At 44.4% G+C, this 16,893-nt stretch overlaps 1 protein-coding gene across 1 annotated transcript in view; it reads left to right on the top strand.

Annotated features, from left to right (window-relative positions):
* The first annotated feature begins 487 nt into the window (after window positions 1-487).
* asb1 (ankyrin repeat and SOCS box containing 1) overlaps window positions 488-16,893 on the top strand; it is a 50,890-nt gene continuing 34,484 nt past the window's right edge. The window contains exons 1-3 of the mRNA XM_067987952.1: window positions 488-944; window positions 10,816-11,118; window positions 13,345-13,730. Of these exons, the coding sequence (XP_067844053.1) occupies window positions 682-944; window positions 10,816-11,118; window positions 13,345-13,730 (952 nt within the window). The 5' untranslated portion in view covers window positions 488-681. The remainder of the gene's footprint in view (window positions 945-10,815; window positions 11,119-13,344; window positions 13,731-16,893) is intronic.

Genomic DNA, 16,893 nt, shown 5'->3' with positions numbered 1-16,893 from the left:
TTTCCTGGATTTTGCTCCAAAAATGAGTTGCTTGGAAAAAAAGCAGAATGTTAAAGCAGAAGAGTGGGACTAGACCATGTGGCTCATGTGGAGGAAAACACCAGCACAGACCGGAGGGGCCGAGTGGGCTGCTTCTGCACTGTAACACTCTCATGATTCGATGACCAGGAGCTGCAGAGCAGGTTAAATATTGATGCAAGCGCTGAATTTTAATGCTCGCTTTGCAACACCGTAATGTATAATACAAGGGAAAAAAAAATAAACGATTGCAATTATAAACATCTCCCCACCCACCACCCCGATCTTTAAATATATTTAAATCCCAATCAAGCTCCCAGCCTGGCATCAAAGACCTTCCTTCGGGCTCGTGCAGTGGAAGACGGCCCGGATCCGGGTTCGGAGTCTCGCTCCATCGCCCGGGGCGGGGGGGGGCTGCAGAAAGAGGCGGGCGGGCGGGCGGTCGGGAGCTGACTGGCACTTCACCCGACCACAGGCTGCACTCGGGCGGGGTCAGCCCAGTGCAAGTTGTAGGCAGCGGGCTGGCAATGGCCGTGCTCTAAGGTTAGTTGGTTTATTATTTGTTTGCGAGCTGATGGGCTGCAGTCCACCCAAAGCCGACAGTGGTCGCCCCGGCGCCCGGCTTTTGATGCGCATCGTTGTGCGGCGGCGGCGGTGGTGGTGATGTCCGATCGGGATGCAGCGGAGGGGAGCAGCCCCGGCGGCCCCGGCCCCGAGTATCAGGAGGACGCTGATGGTGACGGTGGTGGTGGTGCCGCCGCCGCTGCCGCCGGAGCCAAGGCCGGCCGCGACCTGAAGGAGTGGCTGCGGGAACAGTTCTGTGACAGCCCCATCGAGGGGGAGGAGGACACCCGGCTACACGACGCTACTTATGTGGGGGACCTGAACACCATCACTGACCTACTGAAAGAGGATAACTTCAGGAGGTGAGAGGGTGCAGCCGATGGCTTTATTACTGATGTTATTCCTGCTATCACCACATTAATATTCGTGTTATTACTATATTAATATTCGAGTTATTACCATATTAATATTCCTTAATGTGTGGCCTATGCAATTGGACCAACATTACAGATTTTAATCGGTCTCACTGATTTCTCTGTGCAATTTATTGTAACATTCTGTGTGAGAATGGGAATGACACGGTATTAAATGTTTAAAGTGTGCTTTTTTTTAAAAAAAAAACATTTTTTAAAAGAAAATTAAATCTGTATTGTCTCCATTTTATTTTTAGAGTTATATTTCCTGCTCCCTTCCCCCATCCCCATCTTTTGGGCCATACACCATTCCCCAGCCAAGAAAGAGGGCAGCCAACCTATTCTCGGTTCTCTGCTAATGTCTTGAACTTTGCACCGAAGTGACCTGCAGACATTCAGTCTGTGATTTATTCTTTCCTCTCCCACCACTCCAGCGACAGACATCCACCACTTAATGTTTGCCACAGTGGTCCAATTGAGATCAATAATTCAGCATGTGGGGAATTGCTGGTACAATTACAATAATGTCGGAATATACAGGACTGGAAAAGACCATTGTGGACCTTTGTGCTTGGCCCCATATGTCTAAATGCTCTGCTCTGTTGGTAGGATATATCACAAGTAATTGAGTAATAGGTAAAGAGGAGGCACTTAAAAGATTGGCAGTACTCAAAGTAGAAAAGCCACCCGATCCGGGTGGGATGCATCCTAGGTGACTGAGGGAAGTAAGGGTGGAAATTGCAGAGGCTCTGGCCACAATCTTCCAATCCTTCTTAGATATGGGGACTGTGCCGGAGGACTGGAGGATTGCAAATGTCACACCCCTGTTCAAAAAAGGGGAGAGGGGTAAACCTGGTAGTTACAGGCCAGTCAACCTAATGTCGGTGGTGGGACAGTTTTAGAGACAATCCAGGATAAAATTAATTGGCACTTGAAAAATAGGGCTATTAAATGAAAGTCAGCACAGATTTGTTAAAGGAAAATCATATTTGACTAACTTGATTGAGTTCTTTGATGAAGTAAAGGAGAGGGATGATGAAAGTAGTGCAGTAGATGTATATATGGACTTTCAAAAGGCATTTGATAAAGTACCATATAATAGACTTGTTAGCAAAATTAAAGCCCTTGGGATTAAAGGGACAGTGACAGCAAGGATACAAAACTGGCTAAAGGACAGAAAGCAGAGAGTAGTGGTGAATGGTTGTTTTTCAGACTGGAGGGAAGTATACAGCGGTGTTCCCCAGGGGTCAGTATTAGGAGCACTGCACTTATTGATATATATTATTGACCTGGGAGTAGAGGGTATAATTTCAAACTTTGCAGATGACATGAAACTTGGAAATGTAGTAAACAATATGGAGGATAGTAACAGACTTCAGGGCAACATAGACAGACTGGTGAAATGGGCAGACACATGGTAGATAAAATTTAACATAGACTAGTGTGAAGTGATACATTTTAGTAGGAAGAATGAAGAGAGAGAAACTAAATGGTACAATGTTAAAGGGGGTGCAGGAACAGAGAGACCTGGGGGTGCACATACACAGTTCTCTGAAGGTGGTAGGGCAAGTTGAGAAGGCTGTTAAAAAAGCATATGGGATCCTTGGTTTATTAATAGAGGCTTGGAGTACAAAAGCAGGGAAATTATGCTAAACCTTTATAAAACACTGGTTAGCCCTCATCTGGAGTATTGTGTTCAATTCTGGGCACCGCACTATAGGAAGGATGTCAAGGCCTTGGAGAGGGTGCAGAAGAAATTTACTAGAATGGTAACAAGGATGAGGGTCTTCAGTTATGTGGAGAGACTGGAGAAGCTGGGGTTGTTCACCTTAAAACAAAGAAGGTTAAGGGGAGATTTGACAGAGGTGTTCAAGATCGTGAACTGTTTTGACAGAGTAAACAAGGAGAAATTATTTCCAGTGGCAGAAGCATTGGTAACCAGAAGACACAGATTTAAGATAATTTACAAAAGAACTGGAGAAGAGATGTGGAAAATACTTTTTATGCAGCGAGTTGTTATGATCTGGAATGCACTGTCTGAAAGGGTGGTGGAAGCAGATTCAATAGTAACTTTCAAAAGGGAATTGGATAAATACTTGGGGAGAAATTTCAGAGCTATGGGGAAAGAGCAGGGGAGTGGGACTAATTGGATAGCTCTTTCAAAGAGCCACCGCTGGCACGATGGGCCAAATAGCCTGCTCCTGTGCTGTACCTATTATGATACTATGTCACAAGCACAAATTATAGAAAACAATTTGTTGCACATCACATTATACAGTTTTAATAAAAGAACAATGTTTAGAAATCATGAATAAACATTTAATAATTTATTTATATACGTATATGAAACAATTCTTACCACGTAATTACTGCAGCACTCAATGGTATAAATGGGCACGTAACTTTTTCTATTGGTGTGTACCAATTTTTACCCTGTAGTTGAGCAGTTCTAATTTCATACAGTTTACAGTACAGAAGTAGACCATTAGGCCCATTGTGCCTGTGCTGGCTCTTTGCTAGAGCAATCCACAACTAATCCCACTGCCTCACTTTCTCTGATCTCTAGAAAGTGAGAAATGGGGGCCCCATCAGGAGGGTGCAGGCCAGGCAAGCATAGGAGTTGGCCATTCAGCCCCTCAATTAGATCATGGTTGATCTGTATCTTAACTCCATTTACCCTCCTTGATTCCATAACCTTTCATACCCTTACCTAACCAAAATCTGTCAATCTCAGTTATGAAATTTTCAACTGACCTAGCCTCAACAGCTTTTTTGGGGAGAGAATTCCAAATTTCTACCATCCTTTGCGTGAAAAAGACCCTCCTGACATCACCCCTGAACAGCTTAGCTCTAATTTTAAGGTTATGCCCCCTTGTTCTGGAATAGTTTCTCTCTACCTACCCTATCAAATCCCTTAATCTTCTTAAACACCTCAATTAGATCACCCATTAATTTTGCATACTTAAGGGAATACAAGCCTAGTCCTCATAATTTAACCCCTTTAGCCCTGGCATCATTCTGGAGCCCTGAAGATACGGTCTGGGAGGAGGGGCAGGTGGGAGGGAAGAATTGTGTGGGGGCTTCAGGGGGGCCTGTGCACACTTCCCTGATGACGAGTCAGGTGCCAGCGTTTGTGGCAGCATGAGGTATGCGGGCACCTGAGATACACCCCCAATCAAATGAGGTGCTCTCCCGCAAACTCCGTCTGTGCCAGAGCTGGAAGGCTTAATCCTGGTGTGAATGCCCATGTGACAAATTTCAGAGAAATGTAAAAATAATAGAGCAGTAATAGTAGGGGACTTCAATTACCCTAATATAGACTGGGGGGAAAAAACAATGTAAAGGGCAAGGAGGGTGAAGAATTCCTAAATTGTGTATTGGAGAACTTTCTTGATCAGTATGTTTCCAGCCCAACGAGGAAGGAAGCAGTGCTGGATCCAGTTCTGGGGAATGAAGTAGGGCAAGAGAATTGTGTTTCAGTGGGAGAACATCTGGGTAATAGTGATCACAATCTAATTAGGTTTAAAGTAGTTACAAAAAGGGACAAAGAAAAATCAAAGGTGAAAATACCCAACTGGAAAGAGCCAATTTCAGTGATTTTTGAAAAGGGATCCAGCACAGGTGGCCTGGAAACCAAGATTGGCCAAGAAAACAGTAAATGAGCAATGGAAGGCCTTCAAGGTGGAGATAGTTTGGGTACAAACCAACCATATTCCCATAAAGAGGAAAGATAGGGGCATCCAAAGCTGGAGCTCCCTGGATGAAGAAGGAAATAGAGGTTAAAATAAAATGGAAAAAGGAGGTTTATGTCAAACGTCAGGTTTGGAATACAGTCAAAAACCAGGCAGAATCCAGAGAGTGCAGGGGGAACTGAAAAAGAATATAAGAAGGGCAAAGAGAGAATGAGAAAAGATCAGCGAGTAACATAAAAATGAACCCAGAATTTTTTAATGAACATATAAAAAGTAAAAGGATAGTTAAAGGAATCATGGGGCTGATTAGGGACAAAAAAGGAAATCTTCTTGTGGAGGCAGAGGGCAGAAGCTACTGAATGAGTACTTTGCATCAGTCTCCACAAAAGGAGAGGATGAAGTTAATGTGGGAGTAGAGAAGGAGGGAATAGAGATATTAGACAGGAGGTGCTAAATAGGTTGGCATCACTCAAAAGTTAACAAGTCACCTGGTCCAGATGGGATGCATCCTAGGTTGCTAATGGAAGCAAGGGTGGAGATAGCAGAAGCTCTGACCACAATCTTTCAATCCTCTTTGGATATGGGAGTGATGCCAGAGGACTGGAGGATTGCAAATGTTACACCCCTGATCAAACAAGGTGAGAGGGATAAACCTGGTAACTACAGGCCAGTCAGTCTAAAGTCAGTGGTGGGAAAACTACTAGGGACCATTGTCATGGGCAAAATTAATTCTCACTTGGAGAAGCATGGGTTAATAAGGGAGAGCCAGCACGGATTTGTTAAAGGCAAATTGTGTCAGACTAACCTGATTGAGTGAGTTAATTGATGAAGTCAGAGAGGGTTGATGAAGGTTGTGCAGTGGATGTTGTGTGTATATATAGACTTTCAAAAGGCATTTGATTAAGTACCACATAACAAACTTATTCAGAAAATAGAAGCACATGGTATTAAAAGGGACAGCATGGTGGTAACTCATGTATGTAATTGGCTAAGGGATAAGTGGCATGGAGTAGCAATGAACAGATATTTTTGTGACTGGAAATAAGTATGCAGTGCCCCCAGAGATAAGTATTAGGACCACTGCTTTTCTTTTATATATAAATGACCTGGACTCAGTTATAGGGAGTACAATTTCCAAGTTTGCTAATGATAAAAAACTTGACAATATAATAAATAGTGAAGAGGACAGTAGAGGACTTCAGGAGGACTTAGATAGGCTGTTGAAATGGGCAGACACATGGCAGATGCAGTTTAATGTGCACAAGTGTGAAGTAATGCTCTTTGGGAGGAACAACATTGGGAGGCAGTATAATCTAAATAGTACTATTTTGAGGGGGGTGCTAGAACAGAGGGACCTGGGGGTACATATTCACAAATCTTTGAAGGTGGCTGGGCAAGTCGATAAGGCGGCTAAGAAAGCGTATGGGACACTTAGCTTTGTAAATAGTGGCAATGAATACAAAAACAAGGAAGTCATGCTAAACCGTTACAAATCACTGGTTAATATTGTGCACAATTCTGGGCACCAGACTTTAGGAAGGATGTCAAGGCCTTGGAGAGAGTACAGAGAAGGTTTACCAGGATGATACCAGGGATGAGGGACTTCGAGAAGCTGCGATTGTTCTCCTTAGAGCAGAGAAGGTTAAGGGGAGACCTAATAGAGGGACTCAAAATCATGAAGAGTTTTGATAGAGCAAGTAGAGCGAAACTGTTTCCTCTGGCAAGTGGGTCGGTAACCAGAGGTCATAGATTTAAAATAATTGGCAAAAGAACTAGAGGGGAAATGAGGAGAAATTTTTTCATGCAGGGTTTTTAAGATCTGGAACACACTACCTGAAAGGGTGGTGGAAGCAGATTCCATAGGAACTTTCAAAAGGCAATTGGACATGTACTTGATGAGGACTAATTTGCAGGGTTATGGGGAAAAAGCTGGGGTGTGGGACTAAATTGGACAGCTCTTTCAAAGAGCCAGCACAGGCACAACGGGCCGAATGGCCTCCTGTGCTGTAAGATTCTGTGCATTGAACCGATGTACTTTTGATGCCCAGTTTCTCTAGTCTTTCCTCATAACTAAAACCTCTTAAGTTGGTGTCATTTTTAATAAATCTCTTCCTTGTCATCTCCATGGCCTTGACATCCTTTCTAAAGTAAGCATCCAGAATATTGGACACAATATTCTAACTGTGGCCTAACCAATGATTTATAAAGGTGTAACTCTTTTCTTTTGTAGTCTACACTGCTATTTATAAAGGTTAGGATCCCATATACACTGATTGTTGCTGTGCTGTCTGTCTGACATCAAGTGAGCCAAAACCTTGTCCAGATAAGCATGGAAAAGACCAAAGTCATTTTTTTTTAGCGCTTCATCAGATATTTCCCTTGTGCCCAGCGCCAAAGATCACTCCCATCAGCGAGTCTTCATTCCAACACACTGAAGTGTTGCTTTAGATGTACAATATCTGGTAATACAGCATTGCCCAAGGGTTGAAGGGACACCCTTGTTACTGTATCAGCTGACTGAATTGACATAAACTCGCTTGTGTTCTCCTGGTCATTGGATCGTAGAAGAACTAACACTATCACGAACATGTGACTTAGATTATAAACTACACAATCGAGTTTGTTGCAAGTAAAAATACTACAGTAGGAGAAAATCTATACAGCAAATTTCACTTGATTACAGAATGTTCAATTCACACCTCAGAAAATAATAAACTGTACCATATTGAACTATCTCTCTTTAGTAATACTAATCTATCTTAGTAATAATAAACTTGGACTAGTGTCAAATATAAAACTTACATGGGGATAAGCCCAGTTTCCCTCTGTGCTTCTCTCGGCATTTTGTGAAGAGACCATCGAGACGCTCGTCACTGCCACTTTATAAGCAGCAACCCCCACTGTCACATCCTTCTAGAATCGTAGTATCATAGAATGACACAGCACAGAAGGAGGCCATTCGACCCATCATGTCTGTACTGGCTCTTTGAAAGAACTATCCAATTAGTCTCGCTCTCCTCTTTCCCCATAGGCCTGTAAATTTTTCCCCTTCAAGTATTTATCCAATTCTCTTTTGAAAGTTATTATTGAATCTGTTTCCACCACCCTTTTAGGCAGTGCATTCCAGATCTAACTGCGTAAAAACATTTTTCCTCATGTCGCCTCTGGTTCTTTTGCCAATTACCTTAAATCTGTGTCCTCTGGTAACCGACCCATCCGCCATTGGCAACAGTTTCTCCTTATTTACTCTATCAAAACCCTTCATGATTTTGAACACCTCCATCAAATCTCCCCTTAACCTTTTCTGCTGTAAGGAGAAAAACCCCAGCTTCTCCAGTCTATCCACATAACTGAAGTCCCTCATCCCTGGTACCATTCTAATAAATCTCCTCAGGGCCTTGGAGAGGGTCTGACGTTCTTCCTAAAGTATGGTGCCCAGAATTGGCCGCAATACTCCAGCTGAGGCCTAACCAGTGTTTTATAAAGGTTTAGCATAACTTCCTTACTTTTGTACTCTATGCCTCTATTTATAATGCCTTCTAACAGTCTTCTCAACTTGTCCTGCTACCTTCAAAGACTTGTATGCATATGCCACCAGGTCTCTCTGATTCTGCACATCCTTTAATATTGTACCATTTAATTTATATTGCCTCTCCTCATTTTTCCTACCAAACATGAATCACTTCACAAGTTAGTCAAACACGATTTGCCTTTTACAAATCCGTGCCGGCTTTCATTTTTTTCCAAGTGCCAATTAATTTTTTGCTGGATTATTGTCTCTAAAAGTTTCCCCACCACCCATGTTAGGTTGACAGGCCTGTAGTTGCTAAGTTTATCCCCTCTATCCTCTCTCGCCGACCTTCCCACCCAGCTTACTTGCTATCATCAGCGCCCTTCTCAAAATCCCACCCTTTGTCTATGCAAACCACGGGCCATCTCCAATCTTCCTTTCCTCTCCAAAGTCCTTGTAAGTGTTGTCCCCTCCCAAATCCGTGCCCATCTTTCCAGCAACTCCATATTTAAATCCCTCCAATCAGGATTCCACCCCTGCCACAGCACTGAAACAGCCCTAATCAAAGTCACAAATTACTTCCTGTGTGACTTTGACCATGGTTCACTATCCCTCCTCATCTGTCTCGACCTCTCTGCAGCCTTTGACCAGGTCGACCACACCATCCTCTTCCAATACCTCTTCTCAGTTGTCTAGCTGGGTGTGACTGCCCTCACCTGGTTCCACTTACCTATTCAGTGGTAGCAAGAGAATCTGTGCAATGGTTTCCCTTCCTGCTTCCACAACATTACCTCTGGAGTCCCCCAAGGATCTATCCTTGGCCCGCTCCCTGTTTCTCATCTACATGCTGCCCCTAGATGACGTCGTCCAAAAACACGACGTCAGTTTCCACATGTGCGTTGATGACACCCAGCTCTACCTCACAGCCACCTCCCTCGACCCCTCCACTGCCTCTGTGTTGTCAGCCTGCTTGTCCAACATCCAGTTCTGGACGAACTGCAATTTCCTTCAATTAAACATTGGGAAGAGCAAAAACATTGCCTTCATTCCCTGTCACAAATTCTGTTTCCTCAGCACCGATTCCATTCCCCTTTCTGGCCACTGTCTCAGGTTGAACCAGACTTTTTGCAACCGCAGCATCCTATTTGAACCTGAGCTGAGCTTCTGACCCCATAACTTCTCCACCCCCGTAACATCGCCTGTCTCCGCCCCGCCTCAACCCATATGCTGCTGAATCCTCATCCATGCTTTTGTTACTCCCAGACTCGACCATTCCAATGCTCTCCCGGCCGGTCACCCATCTTCTACCCTTCATAAACTTCAGCTCATCCAAAACTCTGCTGCCCGTGTCCTAGCTCGCACCAAGTCCCGTTCACCCATCATCCCTGTGCTCGTTGACCTACATTGACTCCCGGTCCGGCAACGCCTCAATTTTAAAATTCTCATCCTTGTTTTCAAATCCCTCCATGGCCTTGCCCCTCCTTATCTCTGTAACCTCCTCCAGCCCTACAACCCTCAGAGAACTTTGCGTTCCTCCAACTCTGGCCTCTTGTCTATCCCCCACTCCCATCACCTCACAATTGATGATCGTGTCTCCAGCTGGGCCCTGAAGTGTGGAATTCCCCCCATAAACCTCACCTTCTCTCTACCCCTCCTCAAAACCTACCTCTGACCAAGTTTTTAGTCACCACTCCTAATATCTCCTTCTTTGGCTTGGTTGCAATATTTGACTGATTCCGTTCTTATGAAATGTCTTTAGACGTTTTCCCACTTTATAGGTGCTATATAAATGCAGTTTGTTGTTTTTGTGGTTTTGTCTAACCATCGTGGAGCCTCCAGCCCCTATTTTGACTGAAGAGCTTTATCGGGCTGGAAAGGTATATCCCACTGCCTCGGCCAAAGCTGTCTCATCAACCGTCCCACCTTACAAATTATCCCCTGCTGTGAGAATTAGCGAACTCTGCAACTCCATGTCAGTTTTCACAGGTATCTGGAATGTCAACCCACATCCTGCAAACAAAATGGCACATGGCCTGAGGTGCACAGTAGGTGCTCGACACAAATCCAATTTCAAGTGTTACCAAAGCCTTCATCTTAAATCAACTGGTTTCAGGACAAAGCAAGTCATCAGCAACAAGCTTCTCCTTGATTTGCAATCAAAATGACCTGGCACGTGAGCAACGCTTTACCTCATGAAAGGCTATAGATATTATCTGGTGATCCGCTCAACTGACTATTGCAGTAAACAAAATGGAGCAAAATTTAGAGTGACCAGAATTTTCCCTAAATTGACCCAAGAATTTTTCCTTTTTTGTTTGCCTCTCCCAAGAGATTGGGGGTGAGGGCTGTATCATGTCTGGACGGGTGGTTGTATCATGTCTGGACAGGACATGTTAGTTGTTCAGTTGATCTCTTCCTGTCCTTTTTGTAAATAACAAGATACAGCAGCAGAAAATCAATGCAGTAGATTTCACTTGCACCATCTCTGATGAACAGAACTGATTAAAAAAAAAAGCAAAACCACTAACTCGCTTTAGTGATCCTAAATCTGGACCAGCGTCTAATATAAAACTTAATTCTAGTGATTTGTTAATAAAGTGGCTGTTCTGTTTTCTAGGCGAATCAACGAGAAATCGGTCTGGTGCTGCGGGTGGCTGCCGTGCACTCCACTGCGGATTGCTGCTACCGCAGGCCATGCTGATTGTGTGGACTACCTACTCAAACAAGGGGCTGAGGTGGACTTGGTTGATGTTAAGGGACAGACCGCGCTGTACGTGGCTGTTCTGAACGGCCATTTAGAATGCACGCGGATTCTGGTGCAAGCAGGGGCTGATCCGAATGGAAGTTCCCACCACCGCAGCACGCCTGTGTATCACGCCTCACGGGTGGGCAGAGCGGACATCCTCAAAGAGCTGATCAAGTAAGTTTGGGTTAGGTCCTGGACCACTTGCTTTCACATAAAGAACGGTACCTGGGGTAAGTGATGCAAAGTGAGTTGGGTACATAGTTCCCACTGCTTTTCCTGCGTTTGCAATAGGTTGTCCCGATGGTTCCGGTAAGGATGCTTGCTGCTTACGTTCAGATATGTGGGTGTGACCTGATGGTGAAAGAATAGCTCATTATGCAACTGAGGCACGCAGACCAGAAAGGTGTCGGGCGCAATCTGCCGAGTCAGCTGAGCTCACCCTGGATGGCAATTGTTCTCTGCACTCCTGGGCTAGGGAGGGGAAAATGAGTTCCCCTTATCGTTCACCAGTTGGGAAATGCATGTGAGAATGTCAGGTGAGGACAAGATCGGGCTTGGTTATAATTCCCACCCCCGGTAAAGAAAATTCTGTCAAGTCTTGTTTTTTAAGCTCGTATAAAGGACCATGGCCGACTCCTGTTCCAATTCAGCCCCTCAAGCCTGTTCTGCCATTCAATTAGATAATGGCTAATCTGTATCTCAACTTCATTTACCCACCTTGGTTCCATAACCCTTAATATCCTTGCCTAACAAAGATCTATCGATCTCCATTTTTAAATTTTCAATTGACTCTCATCCTTGGGGGAGAGAGTTCCAGATTTCCACTACCCTTTGTGTGAAAAAGTGCTTCCTGACATCACCCCAGAATGACCTATCTCTAAATTTAAGGAAGAATAGCCACTCGGGTGAGGTAGTGGAGAGCTGATAAGTGTCTGTGTCCTACATACCAGTATGAGTTTTAGGATCACTCTCACCCCCATCTATTCCCTCTACATATAAATTTACCTCCTCATGCCTCAGATAATCTTTATTCAGAATATATTTAATGAGAACTTGCTGAAACCTGTCAACTTATATAAAAATAAAACTGAAATATAATACATTATGTAATTCCAGGGCAGAGAGTAAAACACTGGACACTTAAGCTGGATATCTTGCATCCTACCCTCGGACCACTAGGCTTCTGGAGCAGCATGGAATGACATGTAGTGGATGTTGCTTGTTCCTGATGTGGGTCCCATCAGTAATGGACTCCATGCTTTCCATTGCCACTGTACCCTTTCAAGTCCTCAGCTCCAATCAAGAGTCATCAAGACTGGGACATTCATTAACAGTTGACATTGAATTTTCCCGTCTTAGACGCCTCATGATTAGGATCAATAATAACAATGTGCATTTAGCACCTTTAGCGTAGAAAAATGTCCTCGGGTGCTTCATAGACTTGCCTCATAACTTGATTTTGGATTTGCTGGTAATCATTTGTCTGTTTTTTTTTAAAATGAGTATTTATCTCCAACCCCCCTGCCCCCCTCCCCAACGTGTCCTGAAGATGACACCGTAGGTTCTAGTACAGAGTTCTGGTGCCTCAAATCCTGGGCACTGTTCATCCCTGAGCCTGATGCTGAACACTGATAGGCTCTGCGAACATGGGGGAGGGGGCTATCAAAGCTGAGCCAAGTCATGTCCACACATGTACACTTCCAGCAAAAGTCACTGAGTTGTGACTATAAATGGGAATCTTGACTGATGAGCCTTTCTTCCCGCCGTCCCACCGTTGCCCATTCCTGGCCCAAACACTGAGGCCAGTAGTACTCCTACATCGACACAAACCAAGCATCAAATCTAGATTCCCCTTGTCAGTATGGCTCAGTACCACACAACATAGAATCACAGGATCATACAGCACAGAAGGCCCAGCGTTCCTGTGCCGGCTCTTTGAAACAGCTATCCAGTTAGTGCTCTCTCCCCATAGCCTCGCAGATTTTTCTCTTTCAATTATTTATCCAATTCCCTTTTGAAAGTTACTATTGAATCTGCTTCCACCGTCCTTTCAGACAGTGCATTCCAGATCACTCGCTGCGTAAAAATTATTCTCCTCATCTCCCCCTGGTTCTTTTGCCAATTACCTTCAATCTGTGTCCTCTGGTTACTGCCCCTCCTGCCACTGGAAATAGTTTTTCCTTATTTACTCTGTCAAAACCCCATATGATTTTGAACACCTCTACGAAATCTTCCCTTAACCTTCTCTGCTCCAAGGAGAACAATCCCAGATTCTCTAGTCTCTCGCACATTTACTCACGGAGCCATCATGGAGTTACGTTTTAACACAAGAACCAGCGAACAGATTCTTCCTTGGAAGTCACTGACATTATCACAACCCCGTTTACTTTCCTGTTTCAGATATGGTGCTGATGTCGATGTTAATCATCATGTAGCCAGTCGAGTCTCAGTGCCTGCTGCCCGGAGATTCACATCACTAGGGGTGTGCCCTCTCTACATCAGTTCGGCCTATCAACATCTCCAGTGTTTCAAGTTGTTACTGAAAGCAGGAGCTAACCCCGATTATAACTATTGGGGTGAGGTGGATGTTAAGTCCTTTCCCAGGGGATCGCCCACCTGTGTTCTTGATGCTGTTCTACGGCATGGATGCGAAGCACAGTTTGTAAAACTTTTGATCGACTTTGGTGCTAACTTGAACCTGGTTAATTGGGAGGGCCTGGATGCAGAAACGATGGGACGCATGAAGGTGAACGAGGAGGTCTTGCAGATCTTCAGAGCTGCAAAAGGTAACATTGCAACTCACATTTAATTTTTATTTCCTGACTCAGTAGCATTTCTGAATGTAACTTTTTTGATCAACTGCACTTACACAGGAGAGTTTGAGACAAATTAAATCAAGAAATCATACATTTATTACATTATCTCCAATTTTTCACCAATTAATAATTCGTCGTTGTTTCTTATCTCACTACATTCGGGACTCGCTGATTATATATTATCAGGATTACGGTTATATTGTAATTTCCTTCCAAGAATTGTAGGTAAGTTATGTATATTAGATGATTCGTAATTCCAGACCCTTGATGACAGTCAGAATGTCGTCGTATGTTGGGGCTTCCACATATTTCAACAGCGTAAGCTGTAGGGACTGCAACATTATAATTACTCAATGTAAATAAATTCGCCTATGTGAACACTGTGACAGTTCTAACTCCTAATAATGTGTCTCTACAGATTTTATTTCTCTTGCATTGTATGATTGGCCCTTTCTTCTTACCAGTACATTGCTGTAGCTTTTCATAGAAGTTTACAACATGGAAACAGGCCCTTCGGCCCAACATGTCCGTGTCGCCCAGTTTATACCACTAAGCTCGTCCCAATTGCCTGCACTTGGCCCATATCCCTCTATACCCATCTTACCCATGTAACTGTCCAAATGCTTTTTAAAAGACAAAATTGTACCCGCCTCTACTACTGCCTCTGGCAGCTCGTTCCAGACACTCACCACCCTTTGAGTGAAAAAATTGCCCCTCTGGACCCTTTTGTATCTCTCCCCTCTCACCTTAAATCTATGTCCCCTCGTTATAGACTCCCCTACCTTTGGGAAAAGATTTTGACTATCTACCTTATCTATGCCCCTCATTATTTTATAGACTTCTATAAGATCACCCCTTAACCTCCTACTCTCCAGGGAAAAAAGTCCCAGTCTATCTAACCTCTCCCTATAAGTCAAACCATCAAGTCCCGGTAGCATCCTAGTAAATCTTTTCTGCACTCTTTCTAGTTTAATAATATCCTTTCTATAGTAGGGTGACCAGAACTGTACACAGTATTCCAAGTGTGGCCTTACTAATGTCTTGTACAACTTCAACAAGACATCCCAACTCCTGTATTCAATGTTCTGACCAATGAAACCAAGCATGCTGAATGCCTTCTTCACCACCCTATCCACCTGTGACTCCACTTTCAAGGAGTTTTGAACCTGTACTCCTAGATCTCTTTGTTCTATAACTCTCCCCAACGCCCTACCATTAACGGAGTAGGTCCTAGTCCGATTCGATCTACCAAAATGCATCACCTCACATTTATCTAAATTAAACTCCATCTGCCATTCATCGGCCCATTGGCCCAATTTATCAAGATCCCGTTGCAATCCTAGATAACCTTCTTCACTGTCCACAATGCCACCAATCTTGGTGTCATCTGCAAACTTACTAACCATTCCTCCTAAATTCTCATCCAAATCATTAATATAAATAACAAATAACAGCGGACCCAGCACCGATCCCTGAGGCACACCGCTGGTCACAGGCCTCCAGTCTGAAAAACAACCCTCAACAACCACCCTCTGTCTTCTGTCGTCAAGCCAATTTTGTATCCAATTGGCTACCTCACCTTGGATCCTGTGAGATTTAACCTTATGTAACAACCTACCATGCGGTACCTTGTCAAAGGCTTTGCTAAAGTCCATGTAGACCACGTCTACTGCACAGCCCTCATCTATCTTCTTGGTTACCCCTTCAAAAAACTCAATCAAATTCGTGAGACATGATTTTCCTCTCACAAAACCATGCTGACTGTTCCTAATCAGTCCCTGCCTCTCCAAATGCCTGTAGATCCTGTCTCTCTGAATACCCTCTAACAACTTACCCACTACAGATGTCAGGCTCACCGGTCTGTAGTTCCCAGGCTTTTCCCTGCTGCCCTTCTTAAACAAAGGCACAATATTTGCTACCCTCCAATCTTCAGGCACCTCACCTGTAGCTGTCGATGATTCAAATATCTCTGCTAGGGGACCCGCAATTTCCTCCCTAACCTCCCATAACGTCCTGGGATACATTTCATCAGGTCCCGGAGATTTATCTACCTCGATGCGCGTTAAGATTTCCAGCACCTCCCTCTCTGTAATATGTACACTCCTCAAGACATCACTATTTATTTCCCCAAGTTCCCTAACATCCATGCCTTTCTCAACCGTAAATACCGATGTGAAATATTCATTCAGGATCTCACCCATCTCTTGTGGTTCCGCACATAGATGACCTTGTTGATCCTTAAGAGGCCCTACTCTCTCCCTAGTTACTCTTTTGCCCTTTATGTACTTGTAGAAGCTCTTTGGATTCTCCTTTGCCTTATCTGCCAAAGCAATCTCATGTCCTCTTTTTGCCCTCCTGATTTCTCTCTTAACTCTACTCCGGCAATGTATCTTTTCAGTGCGTATTGTAGATGGAGGCGGGCGAATCGCCTTTAGGCTGAGTGGCTCAGCCCACTTGTACACTTCTCTCCCTTCCCCTAGCCCACCAAGCCAAACTTCCCCCATGGTTCCCCCCGCTCTAGCCTTGAACTCACATCTTTCTTTAGTTTCTCTCCTATCTCCCCTCATGCCCTTTCCGAGCTCATCTTGACCATGAGACCCACCTCCTGCTCCCTCGACCCTATTCTCACCAAACTGCTGACCACCCAACTTCCCTTCCTGGCCCCCATGTTAGCTGATATTGTTAACAGTTCCCTCTCCTCGGATACTGTCCCCCTCCCCTTTAAATCTGCCATCATCATCCCTCCCACCTCAAAAAACTCACCCTTGACCCCCTCTGTCCTTGCAAACTACCGCCCCATCTCCAACCTCCCTTTCCACTTCAAAGTCCTTGAACATGTTGTCCCCACCCAAATCTGTGTCCATCTTTCCCGCAACTCCATGGTTGAATCCCTCCAATCAGATTTCTGCCCCTGCCACGGTACTGAAACGGCCTTTATCAAAGTCACAAATGACATCCTATGTGACTATGGTAAACGATCCCTCCTCAACCTCTCGACTTGTCTGCAGCTTTTGACATGGTTGACCACATCATCCTCCTCCAACGCCCCTCCTCCGTCATCCAGCTGGGTGGCACTGCGCTCGCCTGGGTCAATTCTTACCTATCCATTCGTAGCCAGAGAATCACCTGCAAT

Source organism: Heptranchias perlo, chromosome 7, assembly GCF_035084215.1.
Source record: "Heptranchias perlo isolate sHepPer1 chromosome 7, sHepPer1.hap1, whole genome shotgun sequence".
In the NCBI taxonomy this organism is placed as follows: Eukaryota; Metazoa; Chordata; class Chondrichthyes; order Hexanchiformes; family Hexanchidae; genus Heptranchias; species Heptranchias perlo.
Note: the sequence above shows the minus strand (reverse complement) of the source record. Positions and strands in the feature narration are given on the sequence as shown.